Below are 27617 nucleotides of genomic sequence, written 5' to 3'. Positions count from 1 at the left end.
TCCTGCCCAGCCAGACTGAGCCTAGCGCTTCCACCATCGAGCTCCCCTCACCACGGCACAGCTCCCCTCGCCAGGGAACCCCAGGGGCTGGGAATCCTCAAGCCCTCCAAGCTGTCAGGAACAGCAGCTGTGATTTCAAGCAGGCAAAACCATCCTCACGGCCAGCTGGCACCACCACAGGGCTTGGAGGCAGTGAGGGAGAGTGGCCAACCTGGCTTTTCTTGCCCCACACCAGCTGGTGACCGCGTCCTGCCAAGCCACGGGGGCAATGGGGAAGGAAATCCCAGCCAAGACATCGATTTTATTTCTCCAGAATAAAAAAAAAAAAAAAAACAAAAAAAAAAACAAGACAGACAAAACTTCCTGAAAACAGCTTCCTACCTCATAATTTCACAGAAATTAGCTTGGAAACGTCATTCGCTCTCCCGCTGCTCCCGTACCTGCTCCGGGCTCTGCCCTTTCCATCCCAACCTGGCTCCCCTGGCAGAGGCGATGCCAGCCCAGCGTGCCAGGGGCTCTGCCACCACCCTGCACCGCAGCGCCGTGTCCCCACGTGGCAGGGCAGAGCCGATCCCCTTCTATCCTCCGCAGCAGCTCCACGGATGCCGGCGAGGGGAGCGGGAGGGTTTGGGCAGCCCTGCTCACTCCTGGGGATGCCAGTTGCCCCCCCAAAAAGCTCAGCTCTGGCACAGGGATAACGTGCTGGGAATGCGGGGGGCGACCCAGCCGAAGGGCTGCAGGGTGGGCGCTAGCTGCGAGCTCGGGTACCACTTTTCCGACTCCGGCATCGCCAGCCCAGCACGGCCCCAAGGGACTCGCCAGCTCCAGGATGGTCCCCTCTCCCAGGATGCCCCTTGCCCCGGCGCTAATGAGTTAATAAATTCATTTCTGACTAAGAAATTAGACCCTTAAAAAAAAAATCACCACCCGCTTTCGCCCTCCCCACTCCCCCCCTCCCCAGAATAACCGCGCTCCGTTGACGGGCGGCCCTGTGCCGGCACCGCGGTCGGGGACAGGCGGCGTCTCCGGCACGAGGGGCGAGCGGCTGCGGGCTGGGCTCGGGGCACTCACTCCTTGGGTGGCTTCTTGGGGCGGGCGTTCCACATCCCGCGCTTGGAGTGGTAGTAGTGGTAGAAGTTCCTGAGACGCAAGCGCTCCACCTCCAGCCCGCTCTGAAGGACCCTGCGGCCGGACGGAGGGAACAGCGCTCAGGATGCGGCCCCGAAAAGGAGGCTTTGCCCCTTCGCCTCGCCCCAGCTGGGAGCCAGCTAAAGAGAGGGGGTCCCAAGGGATGCACCCAAATCCAAGCACCCTCCCAGCTTGGAAAGGGGCTGCAGGAAAGCTGGGGAGAGGCTCTGGATCAGGGAGTGCAGGGATGGGATGAGGGGAACGGTTTGGAGCTGAAAGGGGGATGGTTTTGAGGTGTTCAAAGCCAGGTTGGATGGGGCTTGGAGCCCCTGATCCAGCAGGAGGTGTCCCTGCCCATGGTAGGGGTGGGACTGGAGAGGCTTTGATGTCCCTTCTAACCCAAACCACTCCATGATGCTGTGAGATCCACGGGCCCAGCCCTGCCCAGGGCGGGTGTGGGGCTGCAGGACCCCCAGCCTCACCTGTCCAGGAGCTCCCAGTCCTCCCCGCCCCAGCGGTCTCGGAACTCCTCCGTGTTCATCCCCCCGACGCGGTCAAAGTCCGACTTGTAGATGCCAAAGAGGCCGAAGCCGTTCACCTCCCAGTAGCCTGGAGGAGAGAAAGCAATGAGGAGAAGGGGACACTAAAACCCAGATCCATCACCTCTGTGCTCTCCACGCTCTCTGAGAACCACAGGAATGCCTCCTCCCGATCCTCTTTCCTCCCTCAGGTCCATCCCCATCACTGCCACCTCCTGAGGGGTTGTGCTGGGTGACAGCCCAGTTTTGGGGCATCCCACCCAGCACCCCTGGGCTTGAACCCCAGCTTGGTGGAGCAAAGCAAACCCCTCCCTTGCGTGCCCCAGCCCGGCTGTGCCCCAGCCCCGGCGCCGCGGCTTTCCCCGGGCAGGCAGGGGGATGTTTTCCAGCTGGGAAGGTGTCACAGCAGAGCGGAGCCCCCTCACCGTTGGGCTCCCGCGGGGAGCTGCCGCAGCTGAGCCTCATGACGATGGGCGCATAGGCCAGCTTGCCCTCCACGCAGTGCTTGCGGATGCTGTCCAGGATGTTGGGAGGGAAATGGATGTGCAGGTCGCAGAGGAACACGATGCTGTGCCCGTCCTGCGGGAGGGGACACACACCAGCAGGAGGATCAAGGTGAAACCGCGCTGGGAGAGGAGCTGCACCAAGGTGAGAGGCGGTTCCTCACCTCAATCGTGTCCACACCAGCCTGCAGCCCCGCTGAGCGCTCAAAGTTCCCCGTGCGCCGCAGGTATTGGTAGCTGAGGGGAGAGGACAGCGGGGTTGGTGGTGCTGATTGAAAGGGACACAGCCAAGAGGGGACAGGGACCATCCTTGAGGAGATGGGACCTTCTCAGAAGGTGGGCAGGCACCTATGACTTGAGTTCAGCCCCCTCACAGATGCAGAGGTTTCTGTATCCCTGTCTCCTTCACGTGGGAAATGAGTTTAAACTCCCCAACAGGAGGAGAGAGGGAGCAAGGCAGAGACCCGGGCTGGGGAAGGAGAGGTGGGTTGCGTGAGCAGCACCAGGATGGCCCATCACACCACGAGGAGCCCCTGGAAGCCTTGGGAGGAGTAGGATGGGACCCAGACCTTGTGTGGGGTGGGTTACCGGGGCAGGTGGGCTTCCCGTAGGGCCTTCTCGACATCCATGTCGTCGCTGTCGAAGTCCACCAGGATGACGTTGAAGTTGGCGTCCTTCGTGACCCCGTACAGGTGGGCCATGTCCGAGATGAACTGCTGGACCCAGCGGGCTTGGTTCTTCACTGCCAGGAACAGCCACAAATGTCCCTCAGGCTCAGCACGGGGGTCCCACAAGCACCCCTTGCCCCATCCAACCCCTTGCCCCATCCAACCCAACGCCCCTCCTGATGAGAAGGGAGAACCTCAGCATCTCATGCGGAGAGCAAATCTCACGCTTCTAGGGTCAGCTTGGAGCATGCAACAGGGGAGCCTTCCTCCCGCTGGAGGATGCTGAGGGAGCGGCAGAGACCCTGGGGAGGCACATCCCGCTGTCACCTACCGGGTACCACGAAGTGCACCATGACGTCCTGCTTCCAGCTGAGCCGCAGGGGCCGGCACAGGACAGGTCTCCCATAGAGGATGCTCCAGGTGCTGGGCTGGGGCTCGGTAGCCCCCAGAGCTGGCGCTTCAGGGTTGGCCTCGGCGCTGTCGTCCTGCTTGCCCTGGTGCAAGAGGACGTAGACGTACTCGGAGAGCCGCACCGTGCGCTGGCCCCGCTCCGCCAGCTCCAGCTCCAGCAGGTATCGGTTCCCCCGCGCCGTGTCCCGACGCTTCTCCACGTTGATGATCCTCAGGAGGGTGTAGATGCTACGGGGAAAGAACCACTTGAAAGCACCATTGCTGTGAGCTCTGCTCCCCGCCACTCAAGAGGTTGCTCTGAACCCACCACCAGCTCACCCAGCCCCAAGGAGTGGGGTGAAGGTGCGTCCCCCCCCAGCCTCCTGCCCATGCTCCGCTCTCTCCCTACCCTCCGTTCTTCTCGTTGAGCTTCTCCATGTACTGTGCCACCACGTCCACCACCTCGCTCTCGCTCAGCTGCAGGTTGCCCGACACGTTGCAGCGCAGGTCGTTCCAGTCGGAGCGCAGGAGCTCAAAGTCCACCGAGCTGACGCTGAACGTCCTCTGCCAGTTGATGGAGTCCTCCAGCCAGCTCTGCTGCAGCTCCCCGGTCTCGTAGCTGTAGTCTGACACCTCTTCTTCCTCCTCCTCCTCTTCCTCCTGGCCCTTTCCCTCCTCCTGCTGGGATGCTGTTGTTTCTGACCCCTTCAGAAAGGATGTCACCCGTGTCCCCTCCGAGCGAGTCGCCTCGGAGGAGTTGTAATCAGTGGTGGCTGCTGCCCTGCCCGGGGCAGGCGTCGTGTCCTCACGGGTCTCCCGGCTGAAGAGCCCTTCGGTCCCCAGGGTGAGGAGGCCGGGCAGCTCTCGCCGCTCAGTCTCCAGCTTGGGTGGATGCTCCCACCTCCTGCCACCTGCCCGCGAGCTCTTCCGCCTGGCAGGGTCCTTCTCCTTGGAGATGTTGCTCAGGAGCCAGGGCGTGCGGCGGCCAGGGACGGCCCGGAGCTTGCTGGAGGTAACAGGATGCTTCTGAGGGGCCCTGGAGTGAAGATGGATCTTCTTCAGAGGCTTCGGGTAAAGGAATATGCCAGGGAACACCATCTCGTGGGCCGGGGCTTTGCGCTTCCCTGGCTGCAGCCTGGTCACGTAGACCTTCTCCTGGGCTTTCTGGGGCTTCGTGTCCTCCCTGGGTGCCGAGGCCTGGCTGGGACCCGGCGTTTTGGCTTTTCCCCCGAAGATGGGAACAGAGTGGTGGGGTTGGAGGCTCAGAGTCCCTGCACGCTTTGAAGACGCCAGCATCCCCAGTTCATCCTCCTCGCTGGGATCCTGGGGCACCCAACTGAGCCCCCGCCCACGGACCCGCTCCGGCGCGGGGCCCAGGTCATCCTCACCGCGGAGCTCCTCGGGGCCGGCCGCGGGGCTGCTGCTGGCCTGGTGGGACATGCTCCATCTTTCTGGCTGTCCAGGCACGGTCACCTCATCCCGGGCCTGACCTCGCTTGCGGCGAAAGCTGTAGTAGTCCAGGTCGTCTCCGTAGTCCCCGGTGACCAGCAGGGTCTCTTTCCCTTTGGCTCCGGGAACCAGCCCGAAGCTCTTCTCCTTGGCCTCAGGAGGCGGGTCTGTGGGCTCAGGGCTGTCCACTCCTTCCTCCTCCTCCTCATCCTCGAGGAAATCTAGGGCGTAAAGGCAGAGATAAGCACTCTGAGGGTCCTGGCTGCGAGGCAAGGAGGCGACGCTTGTCCAAGGCAAAGGATTAACGTGCTGGGTGAGGGAGACGCAGAGCCCGGGGCACCGACTGATGCTCACCAGGGTTGGCAGCTCCCGGCTCTGCCCGGTAACCCCTCCAAACCCTGGCCACGTCTTGGCACCACTCTTAGTCCATCCGGGAGCAAACCAAGCCGGCCAGGGCCTTGCCAAGCCGCACACCGACAGCGAGGCAGGGTCTGCTCATCCCGGCTCCTGCAGGACCCCGTCAGCATCCCTGACACCCCAGCACCCCCAGGCTCCCCACCCGCTCCCGTCCTGTCCTGCTGCCCCTGACCAGCCCCACCCAGGAGACGCCTCCAGAAGCAGGGAGGGTGAATCCCACCCCTCACACCCCCATTCCCATCTCTCACAGCACTTTGTGGCTGAGCCGAGCGGGATGCGTGACCGGGGAGCACGCGGGACAGCTCGGAGGCGCTTCTCCCCGCAGCCCGTGGCGTCACCGCAGGCGTCCCGAGCCGCAGCGCCAAGCGGCTGGGCAAGGCAGCCCCATGCCAGGGCAAGGAGAGCCGCACAGGGCGCCAGCGGGAGCAGGGACTCACTGTCGGAGCCGAGGAAGAGAAAGGCTCGGTGGCGCGGATCCTCCTCCTCTTCATCCATCTTCATGTACTTATAAAAACCAAACCTGGGAGCCAGAGAGGAAAGAGGGGGGCACGGAGATAAGGGAGGGGGGAACGCGTGATGGCACATGCTTGCACACACACAAGGAACATCTCCAGCTGCCTGGGCACAGCTCGGCTCCGAAGGGAGCTGGGATTCCCAAATCCAGGAGCGCTGACAGGTCTCAAGCTGCTGCAGCCCCAGAGGTGGGAAAGAGCCAGCCTGGAGGTGGCCTTTCCACGGGGGACGGGACGTGGGGACACGCAGCAGAGGCTGCATCGTCCCAGCACCATCTCTCAAGCTCCGAGTGCTCTGTTGGCATCGGTGCCGTCCTCCCCATCCCCGCTCCACCCCGAGGCGCCCGGCACTCACTTCTCCAGGTAGAGGGGCGACTCCCGGTAGAAGCACTTGTTCTCTGTCTCCATGTGAGTGAGGCGTGTGAAGTCATTGGGGTACACGAACGAGAGGTAGACCTGGGAAGGTGACCACACCACCGTCACCCCCGCGCAGAGTGGGCTCGCTCCAAGGAGGGAAGGGCCACCAGGGCTAGGAGCCAGGGACCCGAGACCACCAGCATCACCCCCCAGCAACGAGGTGACCCCCAGCATCTCAAACACCCAACGGGGCTTTAACCCAACCCCTTCAGGTCAGGACGGCAAAGCTCAGCCCGATCCCCCAGCGAGGGACATCTGGATTTTAACCAAGTGGGTACATCCCTGCCCTGGGGTGGGAGCAAAGCATTTGGTTTCGCCGCGTCTCCTGTGGGAGCGCGGCCCCGATCATCACACGGAACACTCACAAATTGCAGGCCCTGGTAGCGGGCGATGGGGAAATCCTTCACCACGTAGGTGGGGCTGTAGGCACAGGGCACCAGCACGTTCTCCACTCGGGAGGCCTCGATCGCCGGGGCTGAGGAAAAGAAGCTGCTGCTTAACCCCAAACCGTGTCCGACCACCAGGCAGCCCAAACCATCTCAGCTTGCCCAGCACGGAGCCAGCAGAGATGCCCCCACCCAGGAGATGGGTAGGAGGGATGCTCTGGGTGCCCGTGGCAGCCAGGTCTGCTTTTGCCTGCCTTTTTCCTCCCCCAGAATCCCCTGGAAATGTGCAAAGGTCCATTCCCAGCCACTTACTGAGGAAGAAGGTGTCCCTAGGGTCGGGCTTCAGCATGTCGGCCCCATGCTCGTCTCGCTGGGCCTCCCAGAGGTAGCTCCCACTGTGGCTAGCGAAGGTCTGCGGGATGTGCTCCACGTGGTTCATCTTCAGGGATGATTCATCTGGAGGAGGCGAGGATGGGGCACACGGAGCATTGGCCTAGGAGCACGCTCCGAGGTAGCACTTCCCAACCTCTCCTTCCCTCCCACCAAGAGGACCTGGAGGAACGTGGATTCCTCCAGCTCCCAGGGGAACGAGGGGAGCCGAGCCGACGCATTTGCACCCTCCAGCCCTTTCACCCGCTTGCAGACCCCGTGACTAATCAGCCTAATGATTATTGCCATCAGCTAATGAGCACGAGAGGACAAGAGCAAAACCGATCTCAGCCAGGCACCATCCCTCCCGGTGCTCAAAGACAAAGGGTGGAAACGTGCCAGGGCTTTAATTCCCAAGGACACAGGAATTAAACTGTGAGCGTTCATCCCCACGGAGATGCAGGTTAACTGACGCGTGAGCTGGTTTTGCCTCCTGCTCAGGGATGAGGGTGGCGTGTCGCCCTTGGCGATCACCCCGACGTCCCTGAGGGAGGTCACCTTGCTCTGGTCACCTTGGCCATGCTCGGACCTGCCTGCCCCCAGCACCAGCGAGCCGCAGGGAAGCAGGAACCCCCTTCCTGACCCCAAATTCCTCTGCTTGTTGGGGGCAGAGGCTCCCCAGATGCCTCCGTGCAGGTGCTGGGGGGGCTGGGCTGCATCCCCTAGAAAAGGGGAGGGAAGGAGGATGCTCCGCGTGCTGCCAGCAGCCCCCACGCCACAGGATGGGCTCCCCACGAGGGAGGGGGCTTCACCCCAGGATGCTGGGGTCCAATGGAGCCGGAAAGTGGGAAAGAGAAGCAAAAAGAGGGAAAGCAGCCGGGGTGGGGTGGGATTTATCTGCACATTATCGATCTCACGGGTGTCAATGCCAGAAATCCCCCTCCATCCCTCTTTTCCCCATTGATCCCCGCCTGCTGCCTCCCCTGCCGCCTTATCGACACCTTCCCGGGCGTGTTTGATGGCCGGTGCTGAGCGCCGGGGCAGGATCCATCTATCAAATCCTTTCTTGCTGCCAGGGAAGGGGCAGGAAGCAGAAGATCTATAGATTTAATTAAAGCTTGCGCCATCCATCCCTGCTGACGCGACAGCTCCTCATAACTCAGGGCCAGGCCAGGGAGCCAGTGCTCCGTGTTCTCATCCGCAGGGACGAGGCTGGAGCACTGGGAGAGCTGTTTTCCGCGGCACATCCTTCTGCCTCTAGGAAGGTCACAGCACACTCCTAGCATCACTCCTCCTCACCGCAGCCCCTTGCCGCCCCTCTGACACCCAAGAGGAGCTCGGCTGGGTTTGAGAGACTGAGATCTTCCCCCACGAGCTGGTTTCCCAGGATCTGGTTCCATTCCCGGGCCCTGAAGCCTCTCCCCAGCTGCACCGACCCGTGCAGCCCCTTGGGAGCTGGATGCACACACAACCCTTACCAGTGTAGAGAGAGATGTAGGAGGAATCAATCACCTCGAACTTCAGGCTGGGGAGAAAAACCCTCCACTATGGAAAAAACAAAAGGAGATGGGGAACGGGTGAGAGGGCGGCAAGGGGTCAGGACGTGCCTGCCCCATAGGATGGGTCCCCCACCCCCATCAGCTCCCAGAAACTCGCCTGAGCTGACCCCAGCCCCGACCCTGCAGGAGAGGAGCGAGGGCACCTCCTGTCCTCCCCTCGCCTGGCTCTGCTGCTGCCTGAGCGCACACGGACAGCAGAGATCGCATTAGAACCAAGGAATCATTAAGGCTGGAAAAGCCTTCTTGGCTCATCCAGACCAACCCCACTGGGCCTGCTAATCCCTGTCCCCAAGTGCCGTGTCTACATGGGTTTTGAACCCCTCAGGGATGGGGACTTCACCACTCTGTCAGTAAAGACATTTTCCCTGATATCCAGTCTAAGCTCCCCCAGCACAACCTGAGGCCATTTCCCCACATCCCATCCCTCATTACCTGGGATCAGAGCCCAGCACCCACCTCACCTCCTTTCAGGAGCTGCAGAGAGCGATGAGGTCTCCCCTCAGCCTCCTTTTCTCCAGGCTAAACACCCCCAGGGCCTCTGTTCTCCAGCCCCTTCCCCAGCTCTGTTCCCTTCTCTGGACGTGCTCCAGCCCCTCAATGTCCTTGGAGTGAGGGATCCAGAACTGAACCCAGGATCCCAGGTGTGGCCTCATCCGCATGGAGTCTAGGGAGCAATCCTTTCCCTTCTCCCGCTGGCCTCACCGTGGCTGATCCAAGCCAGGATGCTGTTGGCTTTCTTGGCCACCTGGGCCACTGCACGCTGGCCCCAGGGTCCTTGGAGCTGCCTGCACACATCTAACCACACACATCTTAAAAGCGTGTCCTAAGCCTTTGTCAGGACAAGCCCTTCAATCCCCACAGGGGGAGATGCATTAGGGTCCTGCTTTCTTCCTGCTGTTGTTTCTTTCTGAACATCTGAAAGGTTTCCCTCCCTCCAGCATAAAAACATCTCCCCAGTCTATTTGTTTTTCACGCAGCAATGCAGATCTTATCGGGATGGAGCTGGAGCCCCGGGAGGGCGAGGAAGGGGTGTTGTCAGCCTCTCTGATGCTTTGCTGGCACCAGTCCTGCTCCAGTGATTAATGAGCGCTTGGGAGAGAGGAAACCTTTGCTAAGAAGCCAGCAGCTTCCCCTCCCAGAGACAGCCCCGCTCCCGACACGCACGCTCCAGGCTCTGCCAGGGCTGTGCAGCCACGGCAGACAAGTCCAGATTTGAAACTCCTGGCATCTCCAAGGGGGAAAAGAAAAAAGGGATCCAATTCCATCACCTCGGCTCTCTCCCACCACTGCCCCTGGAACACAAGGTGGGCTGCTGCTCCAGACGGTGGCCTGGGACCTCCCTGCTCTGATTTTCAAGGGTCTCTCCTTGCTGTGGCAAAAGGCTCTCTGAGAAGGAGCCCATCGAGGGCCTTCCCTCTGCCAGCCCTCCTGCAGGAGGCCAAGGAGAAAGGAGGGATGGGACTGGCCGTGCAGAGCTGGGTGTCCCATCGCCCCTGGAGCCCGGAGAAGAGGGGCTGCTCCGTTAGCATCCACTGCCAGAGCACAGGGGAGGGATGGGGCAGGGTCTTTGCTCCCAAAAGGCCACGGGCACAAACGGCTCGGACGCGCAGAGCCAAGCAGCCCGTGCAAGCCTCCTGAGCGGGAACAGCACCAGGAGAAGTGGGGATGAGCCCCAGCTCCATCAGTGACACCACCTCCGTCCCCTCTTCAGGCTGGCAGCCGAGGGAGGGGGAGTCCTGGCTTTGCTCCAGGATAAAGTGTTTTAACACACACCGGGAGAAGCCCCAGCGCCGGCTCTCGGCAGGACAAGCTTTGAAAGGAGGCCGGCATGAGGGCATGTACTCACGCCAACTTCCACGTGGTCTGAACCCCGGTCATCTTGTTTGTGGAGCAGCTCAAAGTAGTAGCGCCTGGAGGACATGAGGCTGGTCGAGAGGGGAAGAAGCCAGTTAGAAACCATCGCTGCGCCAGCTGCTGCCCCTGCCAGGGTGCCGGGAGCTCCCCTGCTGGAGGAGCCATCTCGGGAAACCCTCTCTGTCTCGCTCACGTCTGGCTAAACCTTCATGGGACAAGGAGACCAGCAGCGGGGTGTGTGTATCTGCCTCCCATCCCATGTGGAGATGAGGGGGGGATCCCATGTGAGATCAGGGGGATGCCCCATCCCCACCTCACCGTCTGCAGAGGTGGCTGCAGCCCCCAGCCCCTTTGAGCCATGGGGGCACAGTTGGATGAGCTCCTGTCCCACCCAGAACCCACACGCCTCTTGGGAACAGCCCACGGCCTCCTGGGGAGGAGGAGGAACGGGTCAGAGTCAGTGTGGAGCCAGCAGCTCTGTCCCTCTGGCTCCATCCACCCAGGATGGGCAGCAGGAGGAAGGACACACTCACCGGAGCGGCTTGGAGACCTGTGAGCTGAATTTGGTGAACTCTCCTGGCGCCGTCCACTCGGTGCCCAGCTGGGGAAGGAAGGAGGAGTGTGTGAGAGCATCCAGGACACCACAGGCCAAGCAGGCAGGAGGCCCAAACCCCCTCCTCCAGCTCCATCGGTCGCTCTGTCACGCTGCAGAGAGGTTCCCCGGGCAGAAGAACATCCCAGGAGCTCTGCCCCAGGGCCTGCTCGTCCCCAGCTCCCACTCCCATCACAAGAACATCTCACTGGCCAACACCACGATGACCAAAACGCACGTGTGTGATGATGGACCACAGAGTTAGTTACCGCCCAGAAAATCCAGGGGCAAATATTATATTTCCTATTCTGGGACCTCAGCTAGTCTTTGGTAGAGGATGGGACCAAGAGGCAGATGGTCCTTCAGAAGCCAAACTAGGCCTGGCCGGGGCAGAGATGGGATCAGACTGAAACGGATGGTAGGGACAGAAGTGAGGAGCGAGGAAATCTCTCTTAGTGGGATCCCAAGCATCCCTGTTGCGTGCAAGGCAGAGAGTTGAGGACAACGGGTCGTACCTTGCCCACGAAGGCAGCCAGATGGGCGTTGGATGGACTCTCGTCGGAGCTGAGCCAGAATTCGGAATTGTCATCGGACGCCACGGAAAACTGGAAATCTCCTGCAGAAAGCAAAGGAGAAGGTGACCACAGAGGGCCAGCAGCACCGGTGCTGAGGGCTCACAACCCGCCCCTCACTGAGAGATGGGGAAACAGGGAGGTGGAGGTGACGGAGCCACCCTGGACCCCACGTCAGGGCTCTGGGATGGACCAGGGCTTTGCCTCCCTTTGGAGCAAACAGGGAAAAGGGTGTTTGCTCCAGAAGGCCCCTCCTGCGTGGGAGCAGGGGTTTGGGCGCCGTCTCCAAGAGCCTTTCTGTCCTCACGTGGCCTGAGAAGGGGGAAGGAGGCGGCTCCTCCACATTGTTGCGGGGGCAGAAGAGGTTGAGCTCCATCACTCACCATCCTTGAAGGGGTGGATGTAGCCAAAAATCCTCAGCCCGTAGTTTTTCCACTTGGGCGACACAGCCAGCTTCTTCACCGTGGTGCGGGTCTGCGGAGGAGAGGCGGGGACGGGAAAGAACAAACAGGTCATGCCCAGGCTCATGCCTCACACCAGCATCACCCAGCCCACCTCCTTCTTGTCATCCCAGGCTCCCGTGCCCCTGGAACCAGGACATGGAGGTCCTATCACCACCCACCTCATCCCTGCTCTGCTGGGAAACACCTGAACCAAACCCAAACGCCTGCAAGCAAAGGTCTTGAGGACCAAGCCCAGAGCCAGTGGAGATCCAGCAGCACCCAGAGAGGGGCGAGCGGAGCCTCCCACCACCATCGGGCCCAGGACTCACATGGGGAAAGAGTGGGAAATGGAGGTTCTTCCTCAGGTGCCTGACAGCCCCTCCACACCAGTCTTCAAAGACGTGCAGGTTTGCCTTCCCTTTGTACTGTGGGGGGAGAGAAGGAGATGAGCGGGGAGTCCTCCTCACATCCCACCTTACCTCCCACGGACAGCAGTAGTGCAGGACAAACATGGATATCAAGCCCTATGTGATGCTGAGGAAGGGCTGAGCTCCCATCCCTGCATCAACCCCAGGAGATAACCCTCCTGCTGCTGCTCCTTAGGGTCCGAGCACTGTTAGACAAGGGATATTTTTCTGGATACGGCACCAAAAGCCCAACCCCGTCCTTCACCCGCTCCCAGCATCCGTCCCACCAGCACAGCCACCACCAGGAGACGGGTGCAGCGTGAAAACATCTGGAGAAGACACGTGGCAAGATGTCCCCTCGCAAACCCACACAGACTGAGGAGGGGGCTGGCACACAGCCATCCCCACAAACACTACGTTGACCCAGGATCAGGTAGAGCCTCCAGGATGGAGAGTGGGGATGAGAATGGCTGGAGGTGCCTTGGAGCCTGAGGGGATATGGGCCGCAGGGACCTCCTTCTCCTCCTGCTCCATCATCCCACCTACCTGCTCGTTCCAGGGCAAAGCCTGCTTGGTCAGGTTGAGTTTGGGGTGTGTGGCGGCTCGGTCCGATCGGTGCCCTCGGGAAAACCATCCGTCCCAGTCCTGCCTATCGCTCTGCTGAGGAAACAAGAGAGATGAGATGAGATGAGATGGTGGGATCGTGATCAGCCCAGCTGTGCCAGCAGGAGGTCACCCTAGATCCAAACATCTCGTTTGGGACGCCAAGTACTGACGAACGGAGGTGAAAGCTTTCCAGGCTAACAGAAAGCAGGGGCAGGAGGAGGTAGAGAAATGTTGGCAAGGTGTCCTGGGGAGTGGAGTTCCAAAATGTTTCAGCTAAACTCGCTCCCCTTCCTCTGCCAAGGAGACAATCTGCTCCCAAACAGAGAGGTTGCTGTTCAGCCACGTTTATCTGGGCTGATGGGCAACTGGAAACGAAGCATCGTGGGCTGCGTCTCTGAAAGAGGAGAAGCAACCTCTGCATCCACACAGGGTCAGAGGGAACAGGCGGCTTCCTGCTCCCCCTCTTCTTTTAAAGGGGAGGAGGTGGATCCGATCGATTGTGTCTTGCAATTTAGAGGGATGAGGTGAGCATGGACGTGCCCCTGGCTTGCCGAAAGGGTGATGGGTGGTAAAGAAGATCCGGGTGCTCCTGGAGCCCGCCTGGAGCATCTTCCTCCTCCTCCACCACACTGGCAGCTGGAGCAAAGCCACATCATCCCATGGGCACTGTCCCAACTCTGCCATCCTGCGGATGAGGGAGCAGCGAGCACACGGGCAAGGAAGAGGTACCAAGATCTTCAAAGGGAGCACTGAGTTGGCACCCTGTCCCTCGGTTGGGGTGGTGGAAGCTGTGCCAGTCCCACAAGGACACGGCCAGAACCATCCAGCACCCCAGTGGTGCCCACACTTTTGGCACCAGTCCTCTCCGGGGCTGGGATCGAGGAGGGACAGACATCCCTGCTGCCTGTCCCAGGAGGATCCACCAACATTGTCCTCCGTGGCCTCGGCCAAGGAGGGAAGGACCATGCCACCCTGAAGAGCAGAGCCAAACCTCTCCAAAAGCAAAGCCCGGCTCCGAGTGCAGGTGGGAAGCACAGCATCCACAAAGCGCAGCCCCTTGTGCTTCTTAATAAGAAATAATTAGTAAACTTTGCCTAAATGAACTCATTAGCGTCACAGAGGAGGGGAGGGGTGGCCTCAGAAGCCGTTATTAGGGAGGTGGTGTAATTGTGCTGTGCCTGTTAGAAGGATCCACCCTCCTACCAGGGAAGCCAAGACGCAATTCCTGCTGTCCCTCACCCTGCACCAGCCCATGCTCCCTCCAGGCTTCTCTTTTTTCCCTTTTGTCCCTGGTTCATGAGGGGCTGGGAGGGATCAGAGCAGGGATCGCCCAGCGGGATGGGCCTTGGAGCCCCTGATCCAATGGGAGGTGTCCCGGTCCATGGCCGGGGTGGAACTGGATGGGCTTTGTGGTCCCTTCCAACACAAACCGTTCCATGGTTCTACGACACCAGGTCCTTCCCAGAGGAGCACAGTGATGAGGCACGAGGCACAACACGAGACGTTTCAGTGGGACTTTAGGGGTTTTTGATCCACCACAAGGGCTGCTGAGCAGAACCGGAGCAGCTGTGCTGTCCCATCCTTGGATCTGCTCAGCTGGCCAGGGCTTGGAGCCCCCCTGCTCCAGGTCCCCTTCCACCCAGCCGCGCTCCCACTCTCCGTTACCATCAGCTCCTCCTCATGGCTCTCGCTGGAGTCCTCGGCCGTCCTCTGCCGTGCCGCCACCGGCCGCCTGCCGGGATCAGCCACCTCTGCCAGCCTCTCGCCATCTGCGAGGGGAGCAGCAGGAGTGAGACCACAGCCACCTCCCGCGCCCCCCCCACCCCAACACCTCTTTGTTTGGGGACAGGGAACTCCTAAGGGATGATGGCGGGGGCTCTGGCTGCGATTCCCCTCGTTACATCTGTCCTAAGCGGCTTGCGGCAGCTCATCAGCGTTAGGTTTAATTACAGCCCCACAGCCAAGCTCGTGGCTCTTGATGGGAGTGATGGGCAGGATTAGCTCCAGTGGCATCTCACCCTTGGGGACATCCCTGCTCCCTGGCTCTCCCAGAGCATCCTTTGGCTCCGAGCCCCCCCAGACCCATCCTCCCCAACTAAAGGCACCATCACGAAGACCTCACTAACAGCCTTCGTTACCGTGTGCTGAATTAATTATTCCCAACCTATGGATCCCCCCTGCACCTCACACCCATCCTCCTCGGGCTGTGAGGGTTTATTTTAAACCACCCTGGCTCCCCAGCATTGAAATAACCAGCTTCTCCCCAAATAACTGGGGAAAAGCATTTGTTCTCGGGGGGGCACCCCCTCCTTCTCGGCCCCAGTGGGTGGGTGCCCCCAACTTCTCCAGAGCACCCCAAGTCCTGGGGGGCTCCCACTCCCCAGAAGTGAAGCAGCCTCGGTGGGAGATGCTGGGGCAGCTTCAGACCCCACGGCCCGGCCGAGGAAGGGCTTCGGGTGGCCGCGGAGCCCCTCACCACTTGCCGTGCAGCCCATTAGTATTCCAGCGGCCACGCAGCCGGCATCTCCTTGGAGATGGCAGCACAAATCCCATCCCCAGCGCAGGGACAGGAAATTAAGCTCTAAAGCCCCTTCTTCTGCTCTCAACCATTCTTCAGCCCCTGGCAGCTCCATCTCGCTCCTGGCAGCTCCCTGCCTCCCTCCTCCCCTCATCTCCTCCAGAGAAGGGTGATGGGGAGCATCGCAGGCAGGAGCGGGGTCTCCTGCACCCCCGAGGCCCCTGTCGCTCCTAGGGATGCTCCTGCCAGCACAGACGGGGAAATAAAGCCAATTCCTACCGTGCCGAGGCATCTGTGCCGCTGCTCCAGCATCATAGAATCATAAAATAACCAGGTTGGAAGAGACCCACAGGATCATCGAGTCCAACCGTTCCCATCAATCACTAACCCATGTCCCTCAGCACCTCGTCCACCCGTCCCTTAAACCCCTCCAGGGAAGGGGACTCAACCCCATCCCTGGGCAGCCTCGGACAGGGACCAATCACCCTTTCTGGGAAAAATTTTTGCCTAATATCCAGCCTGAACCTCCCCTGGTGGAGCTTGAGGCCATTCCCTCTCGTCCTGTCCCCTGGCCCTTGGGAGAAGAGCCCAGCTCCCTCCTCTCCACAACCTCCTCTCAGGGAGTTGCAGAGAGCAATGAGGTCTCCCCTCAGCCTCCTCTTCTCCAGGCTAAACCCCCCCAGCTCTCTCAGCCGCTCCTCTTCTTCTCCAGCCCCTTCCCCAGCTCCGTTCTCTCCTCTGGACTCGCTCCAGAGCCTCAACATCCTTCTTGTGGGGAGGGGCCCAGCACTGACCCCAGGATTCGAGGAGCGGTCTCCCCAGGGCCGAGTCCAGAGGGAGGATAACCTCCCTGGCCCTGCTGGCCACGCCGGGTCTGATCCAAGCCAAGATGCCCTTGGCCTTCTTGGCCCCCTGGGCCCCTGCTGGCTCCTGTTCAACCAACACCCCCAGGTCCCTCTCCTCCAGGCAGTTTCCAGCCAGACTTCTCCTAGTGTGTAGCTGCTCAGGGTTGTTGTGCCCCAAGTGCAGGACCCGGCATTTGGCCTCGTTAAACCTCATCCCATTGGACTCAGCCCATGGATCCAGCCTGTTCAGATCCCTTTGGAGCCTCCCGACCCTCCAGCAGATCGACACTTTCACCCAGCTTAGTGTCATCTGCAAACATGCTAAGGGTGCACTCGATGCCTTCATCCAGGTCATTGATAAAGACACTGAACGGGGCTGGACCCAGCACTGAGCCCTGGGGGATCCCATTTGTAACTCAAGACCCCAAAGGTGTGAGCTCCTGGCTCACTCTCCATCCCCATCGCTCCCTCCATCCTCTTCCAGGACCCTCTCAAGCTCACACAACTCGTCAGCTACAGCAAAGGAGCAGGACAGGGCTGTTCTCCCCATTTGCACTGAAATTCAACATCCCCGCTGCTCAGAGGGGGTTTCGGTAACACCGAGGCTGAAAACCCACACACCTTCAGCAAAAAAACCTCTCTCATCTTGGCAAGCGCTCGCTCCGAGGGGCACCCGCATCCCTGCAGGAGCAGAAGCAGAGGAGCAAAGCCCTGGAAAAAGGCTTCCAGGCTTCTGCGCCGCTGTTTATTCTCCTGCAGTTCAAACATTGGGTAGGAAAGTCAAGGGCAGCCGCAGCCAGACACCCAGATGCTAATCAGCCTGTGCGGGAACGGGAGGTAAATCCCATCCCTGACGGGGGAAAGGCCGGCGTCTCGTACCAGCGAGCATCTCTCTGTGCCCAAAGCCGAGTCCCTTTGGGCTGAACCTCACCCTGGAGAGAGAAGCAGGTCAGGGGGCACAAGAAGAGAAAGGGAGAGCAATGCTGGGAGGGAAGGGGTTTGGTTCCCCCTTGGCTTGGCTCCCTCCTCCGCACCCTCCTGGAGCTCCCAGCACCCCCCAGCCGGCCCCGCTGCATCCACCCATTCTGCTAAGCTGAGTCTTTCTCCCTTTCAAGGAGCAGAAAGAGCCGCACAAAGGCGGGTGGCAGGGGTGAGGGGCTGGGAAGGGCTGGAGGACGGCGTTACGGGGTTGGGGGGATGCTCAGCAGGGATGCATTAAGAGCTCTTCCCCCAGCGAGCACACGAGCGACGCGGATGCTTCCAGCACAGCACAAATCAGGGGCAGGAGACGCTCACTCCATCGCACAAACCACCTCGGAGTCACCACGGCCTCCACACCAGGAGCTCCTCAGCATGAGACCATGGGTGCAAGGGACCAAGCACCTACCCCACCACAGGGCGCAGAGCCCAGGGCGATGCCCGCCTGGGAGAGAAGAGTTATCCGCTCTCCTGGCCATTCCCACCCCCTCGTGCCGCCTCCCCGCTCCGCTGAGAAGCACAGAGCGCCTTTCACAAAACCCCTGCCTCCCTTCTCCCCGGCTGGCAGCGCGCAGCTCGCTTGCCCCGAACACAGCCCCTTTCTTCGGGTGGGTTTCGGAGCCGGGGTTTCTCCTGCAGTTTCCTGGACCCTCTCCAGAGGCTCCGGCGTGGGCAGAGATGCCCCTCACTCACGCTTCCTCCCACGTCTCCCAATTGCTTCTAACGAGCCACTTGCTGAGAGCAAGCTCTGCTCTCATCCTCCGTGTTCCCAAACCAGACACCCCAGGATAAACGCAGACCCAGCCCAGCTCCCTCGGCACGGATCGGGACAGCATCTGCAAAAGGATCAGGGATTCCCGACACCCCCAGCTCCTGCCCTCCAGCAGCTCAGGCTGCTCAAGGGGAAGGGTCCCACACAGAAGCTGGGTGGGATGGGTTGGTCTCGGCCATCGTATGGAATGGATGGAGCCAACGGAGGACCAGGACTGCCCAGGACCTCACAGCACCCTCCATCCTCAGAGCCTGACCCTGCTTTGCTCCAGGCTGCGTGCCCTGGTGCACAATGGGAAGCCCTCAGGCTGCAGGGCTGGGACTTCTTCCCTCAGGAGAAGCCTCTAGCAGCTGCTGAGGATTCCTGGGACTCTTCTCCTCCCTCTGTTCCCCCCAAGACAGGCGCTGAAGGGCACCAAGCGCTTGGGCCCAGCCACCAAGAGGAGAAATGATGTAACCCAGTGCCAAGTTCCCAAACGCACGGGCTGGGTGGGATTCAGGGCTCCTCCGCATCGCGATGCCGCGGCCAGAGCCGGCTCACCAGGACCCTCGGCCCCTCTGCACTCCCTCAATCGCCCCCTTGACGTCGGTGGCACGGGGAGGGCTGTGACAGAAGCCAGCTCCCAGCTGCGGATGCGCTCACCTCCTCACATCCCCAAGGTGGACACGAGCCACGGTCCCCGTCACACCAGATCCCTTGGGATGCTGTGTGGGATGCGCAGAGCTGTGGATCCTCCGGCGCCCTCGCCGGGATGCTCCAAAAGCTGCCCAGCTCACCTGATCACAGCATGCCGTGTGCCCAAAGGCCCTGGATTCCAGAGCCCCTTCCGTAGGGATCCGCGTTTCTCCCAAGCACAGAGGAGAGCGGTGCCCCCGGCTCGCTGCAGAGCAGCCGTGGCTCCAGCGCTGAAGGAGACTTCAAACGAAGCCCCAGGAGGAGGAAAACAGTGTAGGGAACAACTGGCAGCAAACGCTCGCGTTCAAGGGGATGGAGAACAATTTTTATCGGTTTGTTTTATGTCGGGTTTCATGTTTTTAAAAGGACTCCAGCTGCCAGGTCTCGGCAGAGCCTCCGTGGCTGAGGCGCAGTGACGGGACAGAGCGCTTTGCTCTCTTCCGTTTCTGCTGTCACCGAGGTCCAGAGGGACCCGCTGGCACACCCTGCACCGACACTCGTGCTGAAACCACCCCCTCTGCCCGGGACCTGGGGGTTCTGCAGAGACTGGAGGGACGAACGCGTCCACAAGAGCCTTTCCTTGCAGAGGGACCATTCAGCACCAAGAAGGTGAAGCATCCCTAGAAATAATGGGTTTGAGCTGAAAGAGGGGAGGTTGAGATGAGATCTTGGGGAGAAATGTTTTGCTGTGAGGGTGGGGAGGCCCTGGAACAGGCTGCCCAGAGCAGGGGTGGCTGCCCCATCCCTGGAGGGGTTCAAGGCCAGGTTGGATGGGGCTTGGAGCCCCTTCCTGGACGCTCAAGCCAGAGGATGCAGTGGTGGTCAGGCAGGGAGAGGTGATGCCATGGGATGTTCAGAGGCAGCCGTGCTGCCGCGTTAACAAAAAAATAAGCGATTCCCAATGTTTTCCCATTTTTCTCCTCCATCCCCTGCCAAACCACCCCTCCCGGCCAAGGGACAGGGCTCTCTTCTCCCTCCATCCGCCTTCTTTTCCGTCTGGCTGGCTCCGGGCAGGGCTGGACAAAGGGCTGATTCAGGGCAGCGAGGGCACCCGAGAGGAGCAGGGCACGGAGCCCGGGGCGACCGGGAGAGAACGAGGAGGCTCGGGGCTCCCCGACCAGAGAAATGGAACCAGTGACACCAAAACAGCCCAATCCCCTGGCTCCAAACCTCCTTTTTCGGCAGCGGGGATGGGATCAGCTTTCCCTGGCACCAGGACTGCTTGTCCGTCTCGGAAAAGCAGCCTTTTCCAGGGATAGGAGAGCGGGGTGATGCCAAGAGGGAGGAAAGCAGCACCCGGCCCCCCTGCCCACAGCTGGAGGTTGGAACTAGCTGGGTTTTAAGGTCTCTTCCAACCCAAACCATTCCGTGGTTCTATGAAATCCCACTGCTCCTCCTCTTCAAAGGGCTCTTTCTCATCCCCTTCCCTACCTGCTCCTGGCATTCAGAATGAGAACCACGACCACAGGCAGCAACAGAAGTAGGATAGACCAGGAGCAGGAGCAGCCCCACAGCCCTGCTAAAAGCCAGGTCCTGTTTTCACTGTAATTTTTTCCCTTTTCTTCCTCCTTTTTTCCCCTTCCACCTGGCACGCCAGCATTTCCACCCCACAGACTGAGCGGTTTCCAGCCGGGAGAACGCCGTAATGGCCTCATTATTTCAGATGAGGAATTGTGTGTTCAATTAGGCAGAGAAGGGTAATTATCTACTTGTAGAAGATAAGAAAAGGAGGGGGACATTTTATCAGGGATGCAGCACCAGCACGATTCCCAGCCAAGCCCTCGGATGCTCCAGCTCCGCGTGAGGACACGGGTACCCCCAGATGCTCCAGCTCCACGTGTGGATGCTGGCTGGGTGAGGGGACACAGGTCCCCCAAATCCTCCCCCCACACCTTTGCTCTGCTCCCCAACACACGCAGACCCCGTGGTCCATCACAACTTACACCCCCAAGTCCCCAAAAAGCCTCGTGCCCTGCTTGTCCAGCCTCTGGACATCACATCTCTTGGGTGGCACCTCATTTAATGAGTAATTAACACTTTTTCATCATCCTCCGCCAACCGGTGGCCAAAACACAAACGTCATCTCCAAACCACGGACCTTCAGGTATATTTTTTTAATTCTTTTTTTTATTCCTGTCTATATTTTTCTAACCAAACCAGCTCCAAGGCTCTCCAATCCCAGCTGGGTCACAGCAGCAGGATTAAGGTCCATCCCCATGTAAGTGAACTCCATGCGTCTCTTAGCCCCAGTTCCCCAATTTAACCATAAGGCCCCCAAATCAGAGGATCCTGCTGCTGTTACCATCAGAAACTTTGGGTTTTAGCTTTCACCACCCTCCAGAACCGCTTGGAGCTGCCTGGGAAAGGCATTTGTGCCTAAAAACCCACTAATTCCCATTTTGGGGGGACCAAATCCGTTACAAGAGCTCAGTCCGACCAGAAACATCGCGGTTTAAGTCCCATCTGGTAAAGATTCTGCGTAGCTTTATCCCAGCCCAACGGGGTCTGCAAGGGGGAAACCAGGAGCGATTGCCCCGAAGGACGAGCACTCATGCCTGCTCCTCCGGAGCATCCCCGATCGCATCCCCAGGGATCAGCCGAGGGATGGAGGAGGAAAGATTTCTTTCCGATAGAGAAGCCCAGGCTGGAAAGCGTTGGGAAGGCTGAGAGGGCTGGGATTGCCCCTGCCAGGCAGCGAGGAGACGCTCTAAATGGTTTTCTTTGTCAGCGCAGCCAAGGCAGCGGGCGGAAAAACGAGGACGGAGCCGCTCAAGGGGGAGGAATGAACCCCCCCAGCCGGATTGGGGTCCCTCCTGGGTCCCCTCCGGTCACCCTGGTCCCTGGAGGTACAAAATCGGGATGCAGTGGGGTCCCGCTCACCCCGAACCCGCTTGGGATGGGGGTCCCACCCGGGGCGGCGGGGTGACAGCGGGAGCCAAGGGGCACTCTGAGACCCCCACAAGGTGGGGGGACACCCCAAACCCCACCAAGGGGTGATGGGTCAGGGTCCCACCCGGGGTCCCAGCCCACCGGGGCTCGATGATGAGGGGGCACACCCCAAATCCGACCAAGGCTTCACACCAAGTAGTAATGGGGGGTGTGAGGGTGTCCTGGGGGGTCCCACCTCGTGGATGCTGGGGCCCAGGGGATGCTCTGGGGGTACCTTTGGGGGGGAACACCTCAAATGCCATTGAGGCCTCACACCAAGGGGGTCAGGGAGGGTTCCCGGGGGTCCCACCTTGTGGATGCTGGGGCTTGGGGGATGCTCAGGAAGCACCCACCTTTGTGGGGGTCACCCCAAACCTCAATGAGGGGTTACGGGGTTGGAAGGGGGGGTTGGAGGGACCCCACCTTGTGGATGCTGGGGCTTGGGGGATGCTCAGGAAGCACCCACTTTTGTGGGGGTCACCCCAAACCTCAATGAAGGGTTACGGGGTCGGAAGGGGGGGGCCAGGGGGACCCCACTTTGCGCATGCTGGGGCTTGGGGGATTCTTGGGAAGCACCCACCTTGGAGGGGACACCCCAAACCCCAATGAAAGGTTACAGGGTCGGGAGGGGGTGTCGGAGGGACCCCACCTTGTGGATGCTCGGGAAGCAGCCACCGTGGGGGGGGGGCGCACCCCAAACCCCACCGAGGGGTGATGGGGTCGGAAAGGGGTGGCGGGGGGACCCCACTTTGCGCATGCTGGGGCTTGGGGGATGCTCTGAGAGCACCCACTTTGGGGGGGGACACCCCAAACCCCACGAGGGGTGATGGGGGCGGGAAGGGGCTGTCGGGGGGACCCCACCTTGTGATGCTGGGGGATGCTGGGACACGGGGGATGCTCTGGGAGGCCCCCCCTTTGCAGAGGACACCCCAGCCGACCCCGAGGTCCCTCACTGACGGGTGATGGGGCTCGAGGGGGTCCCCCCGGTGCCCCCCCGGGCTCTGGGGTGGGTGGGGGGGGGTGCTCCCCCGTCTCCCTCCCCCCCCCCCCCGTTACCTCTGCCGTAGGCGAAGGGGAGGCGCAGGGCGCGGCCCTGTCGCACCAGGCTGACGTGGAGGTAGGTGAACCACCCGGCGAAGGTGAGCAGCACCAGCAGCACCAGCAGCTTCAGCTGCTTGCGGAGCTTCTTCACCGGCAGGCGCGGCATCCTGCACCCCGCATCGCCGCCGCCGCCGCCGCGCCCCCCCCACCCCCGCGGCCCCTCGGGGCCCCCCGGCCCGGGCCTCCCCCGCGCTAGGGGCCGGCGGCGAGGGCTGCGAGGGCAGCGGGGCGGCGGCGCGGCTGGGCGCTGCTCCCCGGCCGCCCGGGCATCGCCGCCGCCCCGGCACCGGCGGGCGGGGAACGAATGAATGAGCGGAGGGCGCCGCGGCGGGAGAGGCCCGAGGCCCCGCCCCCTCCCGGGAGCGGCGGCGCCGGCAGCCAATCAGCGCCGGGCCCCGCGCGCAAGGACCCGCCCCCCGCTCTGAGCGACGGCGCCGACAGCCAATGGGCGCCCGGAGAGGGAGGGGCCTGAGGAGGTGCCGCTGCCGCCCCCCCCCCCGCTCTGAGCGACGGCGCCAACAGCCAATCGTATGCGAGCAGCGCGGCGCCGCAGCCAATCGGCGCACAGGGAGGGAGGGGCCTGAGGGGCCTCGTCCGTGCCCCCCCCGCTCTGAGCGACGGCGCGGCGGCCAATGGGAGGAGCCCGCGGAGGCGGCGCGCGTCTCCACGGCAACGGGCCCGGTGGGGGGGTGGCGGGCGAGACCATGCGGGGGCGCGGGGGGGGGGACACACTCCTCGTCCCCGTCGCCGTTTCCGTTCCCACCCGTGTCGCCGCGCGGCGGGGAGGGCGGGGCCGCGTGGCGGGAGGGGGGGAGTCTCCGTGCCGCGGCGCTCGGCGGGGTCGGCGGGGCGGCGGACGCGGGTTTCGGCGGGGCGGGCCCCGAGCATCCCCCCCCCGCGGCAGGGATGGTGCGTTCCGCGGCGGGGGCTGCGGGGCCGGGGTAGGGGGGGCGGGATCGCAGCGTTGGGTGCTGGGGGCCCACGGGGCTGGGGTGCCCTGGAGCCCCCTCTTTGGGGACTGGGGTCCCCAGGAGCCCCCTCTTTAGGGCTGGGGGTCCCTTGGAGGCTGGGGTCCCCTGGAGGCCCCTCTTTGGGGACTGGGGTCCCCTGGAGCCCCCTCTTTTTGGGCTGGGGTCCCTTGGAGGCTGGGGTCCCCTGGAGCCCCTTCTTTGGGGCTGGGGTCCCCTGGAGCCCCCTCTTTGAGGCTAGGGTCCCTTGGAGGACTGGGGTCCCCAGGAGCCCCCTCTTTGGGGCTGGGATCCCACGGGGCTGGGGTCCCCTGGAGCCCCCCTCTTTGGGGACTGGGGGTCCCACAGGGGCTGGGGTCCCAGGAGCCCCGTCTTTAAGGATGGGGTCCCACAGGGGGCTGGGGGTCCCCAGGAGCCCCCTCTTTGGGGACTGGGGTCCCCAGGAGCCCCGTCTTTAGGGATGGGGTCCCATGGGGCTGGGGTCCCCAGGAGCCCCTTCTTTAGGGCTGGGGTCCCTTGGAGGCTGGGGGTCCCCAGAACCCCCTTCTTTGGGGCTGGAGTCCCCAGGAGCCCCTTCTTTAGGGCTGGGGTCCCTTGGAGGCTGGGGTCCCCAGAACCCCCTTCTTTGGGGCTGGAGTCCCCAGGAGCCCCCTCACAGGGGTGCAGGGTTCCCATGGGGTCTTGGATTCCTTCACCCCCCCTTGCTGGGTGCAGGGATCTCATAGGGGCTGAAATCCCCGTGATCCTCCCTCATTGGGTGTAGAAACCCTCGGGACCCCCCTCCCTGAATGCAGGGACCCCCCGGGACCCCCCTCCCTGGATGCAGGGACCCCCGGGACCCCCCTCCCTGGATGTAGGGACCCCCGGGGACCCCCCTCCCTGGACGCAGGGATCCCCCGAAGGCTGGGGTCCTTGGGATCCCTCTTGCTGGGTGCAGGGACCCCCAGCATCCCCCTCCCTGGCTGCAGAGATCCCCCAAGGGCTGGGACCCCCAGGATCCCCCTCCCTGGGGTGCAGGGACCCCCAGCATCCCCCTCCCTGGGGTGCAGGGGACCCCCCAAGGGCTGGGACCCCCGGGATCCCCCTCCCTGGGTACAGGGATCCCCAGGTCCGAGGCCCCTTCTGCCGCTGGGTCCCTCTGGAATCGCGAGGGCTGCGTCTCGTCCCGCACAAAGCCCAGCAGTAATTAACAATCAGGCTTAATTACACGGGCAGTGACCTCGGCCTCGCGCCCCGGGGCTGAGACCGGACACAACTCACTGCACTGATGGGCGCCCCGGGCTCTCCCTGCGCGGAGCGGGATAAAACCCATGGATTGGGGGGTCTGTCCTTTCCCCCAGATGAGGAGGCGGCTCCACCTCGCTGCCGCTCCGCCGTGGGACGAAAAATCAGTTATTAAAGATCAAACCACATTCGCAGTTGGGAAAACTAGAGGGCAGCCGCGCTCCAGGTTCTGTTTCCCCGCTTCCTAACGGGCTGGGAAGGTTAATTAGCTAGCAATTAAGCCAAATTTAGAGAAATAGGCAGGGAAAGCGGGAGGCTAGGAAGCAAAACCTCTCCCCAGGCCCGTGGCGGGGATGCTCAGCCCGGGAGGAGGAGGAGGAGGCTGGGATGATGGGTGTCCCCACACATGCTCTCCCCATGGATGCAGAAGACGCACATCCAGGGACATTCAGCTGTTCTTTCCCTGGTTTTTGCATCTCTCCAGCACAGGGAGCAGGGTGCAGCAGTTGGCACAGAGGACAGAATTCAGCCCCTCCCCATCCCGGCTCCTTTCGGAGCTTTGGGAATGCCAGCGGGATGTCAGAACCCGTCGTGCCAACCGAGGGGAGAGGCTGGGACCCAAAGTACAGAAGAACCATGTGCTCACAGTGTCCTGGTGGAATCGGGGCGCCCCGAATGCCCCTTGGCACCCGGTGGGCTTTTTCCACTCCCGTGTTCCAGGATGATGCCCATGATTCATCCCAGGAAAAGCGTGCAGCTCCGTCTCCATCGGGTCTCGCTCCAGAAATCCCCGGAGTCATGATGCCGTGACGCCAGGGCAGCGGGATGTGTCGTCAGAGGGGCCTGGATGCAGCGTTATCTCGGTTCATCCGTGAAGGATAAACAAATCCATGGGACAGCTCGAAGCTGCTGGGAAGCAAAGTCCACATTTCCAGGGCCAGGCTGTCCTTCCATTTGTTTTGTTTAAACACGAACCTTCCTAGAATGGCCAGTAAAAGTTTATTACCACGTTATATAACGAGGTAGAATGACACTTGGGAAACCTTAATGAATTTAAAACCGGGATAATCACAAGGGGTGTGGTGCCCATGGGGTTTTCCTAAAGCAGGTGCCCAACAAGCAGCATCTTCCAGCCTCATCCTGTGTTTGGGGGGCACAGAGCCTGGCTTGGGGCACAGAATCCTGGGATGGTTTGGGTTGGAAGGGACTTCAAAGCCCATCCAGTCCCACCCCTGCCATGGGCAGGGACACCTCCCACTGGATCAGGGGCTCCAAGCCCCATCCAACCTGGCCTGGAACCCCTCCAGGGATGGGGCAGCCACCCCTGCTCTGGGCAACCTGGGCCAGGGCCTCCCCACCCTCATCGTGAAGAATTTCTTCCTAATGTCCAATCTGAACCTTCCTCCTTCCAATTTAAAACCATTCCCCTTGTCCTCTCCCTGCCCTCCCTGATCCAGAGCCCCTCCCCAGCTTTCCTGGAGCCCCTTTCAGCCCTGGAAGCTGCTCTAAGGTCTCCCCGCAGCCTTCTCTTCTCCAGGCTGAACAACCCCAACTCTCTCAGCCTGGCCTCGTACGGGAGGTTCTCCAGCCCTGGATCCTCTGCGTGGTCTCCTCCGGAGCTGGATTCCTCCACAAGAGCTGGGTTTGATCCCGGCTGCTCGGACCCCATAAAGGGGCACTTTAGGGGGGACGGGGCTGGAGGAGCCAAGCTCGCAGCCAGCCCCAGGCGGTGCCAGTGCTGCTCGAAGCCGCCCTCACCCCCGCACCCGCGGGATTTGGGGAATTTCACAAGCCCAAGCCCTTCACACGACATCCCGCTGCCCGCACCAGCAGCAGAAACCTCATCCCAAAAATCAGGGGAGTGGTGATGGGTGATGTGCCAAGGGGATGATAACCACGGCCAGCAAACCCTTCCTCCTCCGAACCTTCGAGGAGTCGGCTCCCATCCGCCTCGAACGCTCACACAGCCCCAAAAACCAACCTGCTGGCAGCGGGGAGCGGGGGCTTGGGGGGAAAGAGAGAGGGAGGGGGTCCCAGGGCTTGTTTAGGGAAAGACGGGAACAAGAAAGGGGGAAAAGAAGGAGTAGAGCAAATAAAGAGGGGGTAAAGGAGGAGAAGGAAAGAAGAAGGAAAGAGGGGGAGAAGGAAAGAAGGAGGCAAAGAGAGAGATGGGGAAAGGGGGACGAGGAAAGGGGCAAACAGAAAGGAGAGAAAGAAGGGGACAAGGAAAGGGGTGGAAGGGAAGAGGGGGAGAGAGAAAGAGGCAAAGAAAGAAAGCGATGAGGAAAGAGGGGGACAAGGAAAAAAGGGAAGAACGAAAGAGGGGGAGAAGGAAAGTGTGGGACAGAGAAAGGAGCAGAGAAAAAAAGGGGTAAAGACGGGGACAAGGAAAGGGACAAGGAAAGAAGGAAAGAATGAAAGAGGAGGAGAAGGGAAGAAAGAAGGGGGCAAAGAAGGTGAGAAGGAAAGAGGGGAGAAGGCAAGAAGGGGCAAAGAAGGAGGCAAGAAGGGGTCAGGGACGGGGCAGAGAAAGAAGGGGACAAAGAAGGGGAAAAAGAAAGGGGGCAGAAGGAAAGAGTGAGGCAGAGGGAAAGAGCGGGGCAGAGAGAGAAGGGGCCAAGGGGGCAGAGAGAGAAGGGGCTGAGGGGCAGAGAGAGAAGGGGAAAAGGGACAGAGAGAGAAGGGGCCGAGGGGTCAGAGAGAGAAGGGTCAGAGAGAGAAGGGGCCGAGGGGTCAGAGAGAGAAGGGTCAGAGAGAGAAGGGGCCGAGGGGTCAGAGAGAGAAGGGGCCAAGAGAG

At 61.5% G+C, this 27617-nt stretch overlaps 1 protein-coding gene across 1 annotated transcript; it reads right to left on the bottom strand.

Annotated features, from left to right (window-relative positions):
• Window positions 1-301: 301 nt before the first annotated feature.
• On the bottom strand, window positions 302-22754 carry B4GALNT4 (beta-1,4-N-acetyl-galactosaminyltransferase 4). The gene is made up of 20 exons (XM_069857173.1): window positions 22584-22754; window positions 14477-14580; window positions 12752-12862; window positions 12128-12223; window positions 11739-11829; window positions 11299-11399; window positions 10725-10792; window positions 10184-10262; window positions 8257-8323; window positions 6722-6865; window positions 6389-6498; window positions 5962-6062; window positions 5532-5614; window positions 3638-4898; window positions 3170-3477; window positions 2759-2912; window positions 2335-2407; window positions 2093-2246; window positions 1611-1737; window positions 302-1182 (listed from the first exon to the last, which is right to left on the bottom strand). The coding sequence occupies exons 1-20, from the start codon at window positions 22732-22734 to the stop codon at window positions 1068-1070; spliced, it is 3498 nt and encodes a 1165-aa protein (XP_069713274.1). The 5' UTR covers window positions 22735-22754; the 3' UTR covers window positions 302-1067.
• Window positions 22755-27617: the final 4863 nt, after the last annotated feature.

The sequence above is a fragment of the Phaenicophaeus curvirostris genome, chromosome 5 (assembly GCF_032191515.1).
Source record: "Phaenicophaeus curvirostris isolate KB17595 chromosome 5, BPBGC_Pcur_1.0, whole genome shotgun sequence".
In the NCBI taxonomy this organism is placed as follows: domain Eukaryota; kingdom Metazoa; phylum Chordata; class Aves; order Cuculiformes; family Cuculidae; genus Phaenicophaeus; species Phaenicophaeus curvirostris.
Note: the sequence above shows the minus strand (reverse complement) of the source record. Positions and strands in the feature narration are given on the sequence as shown.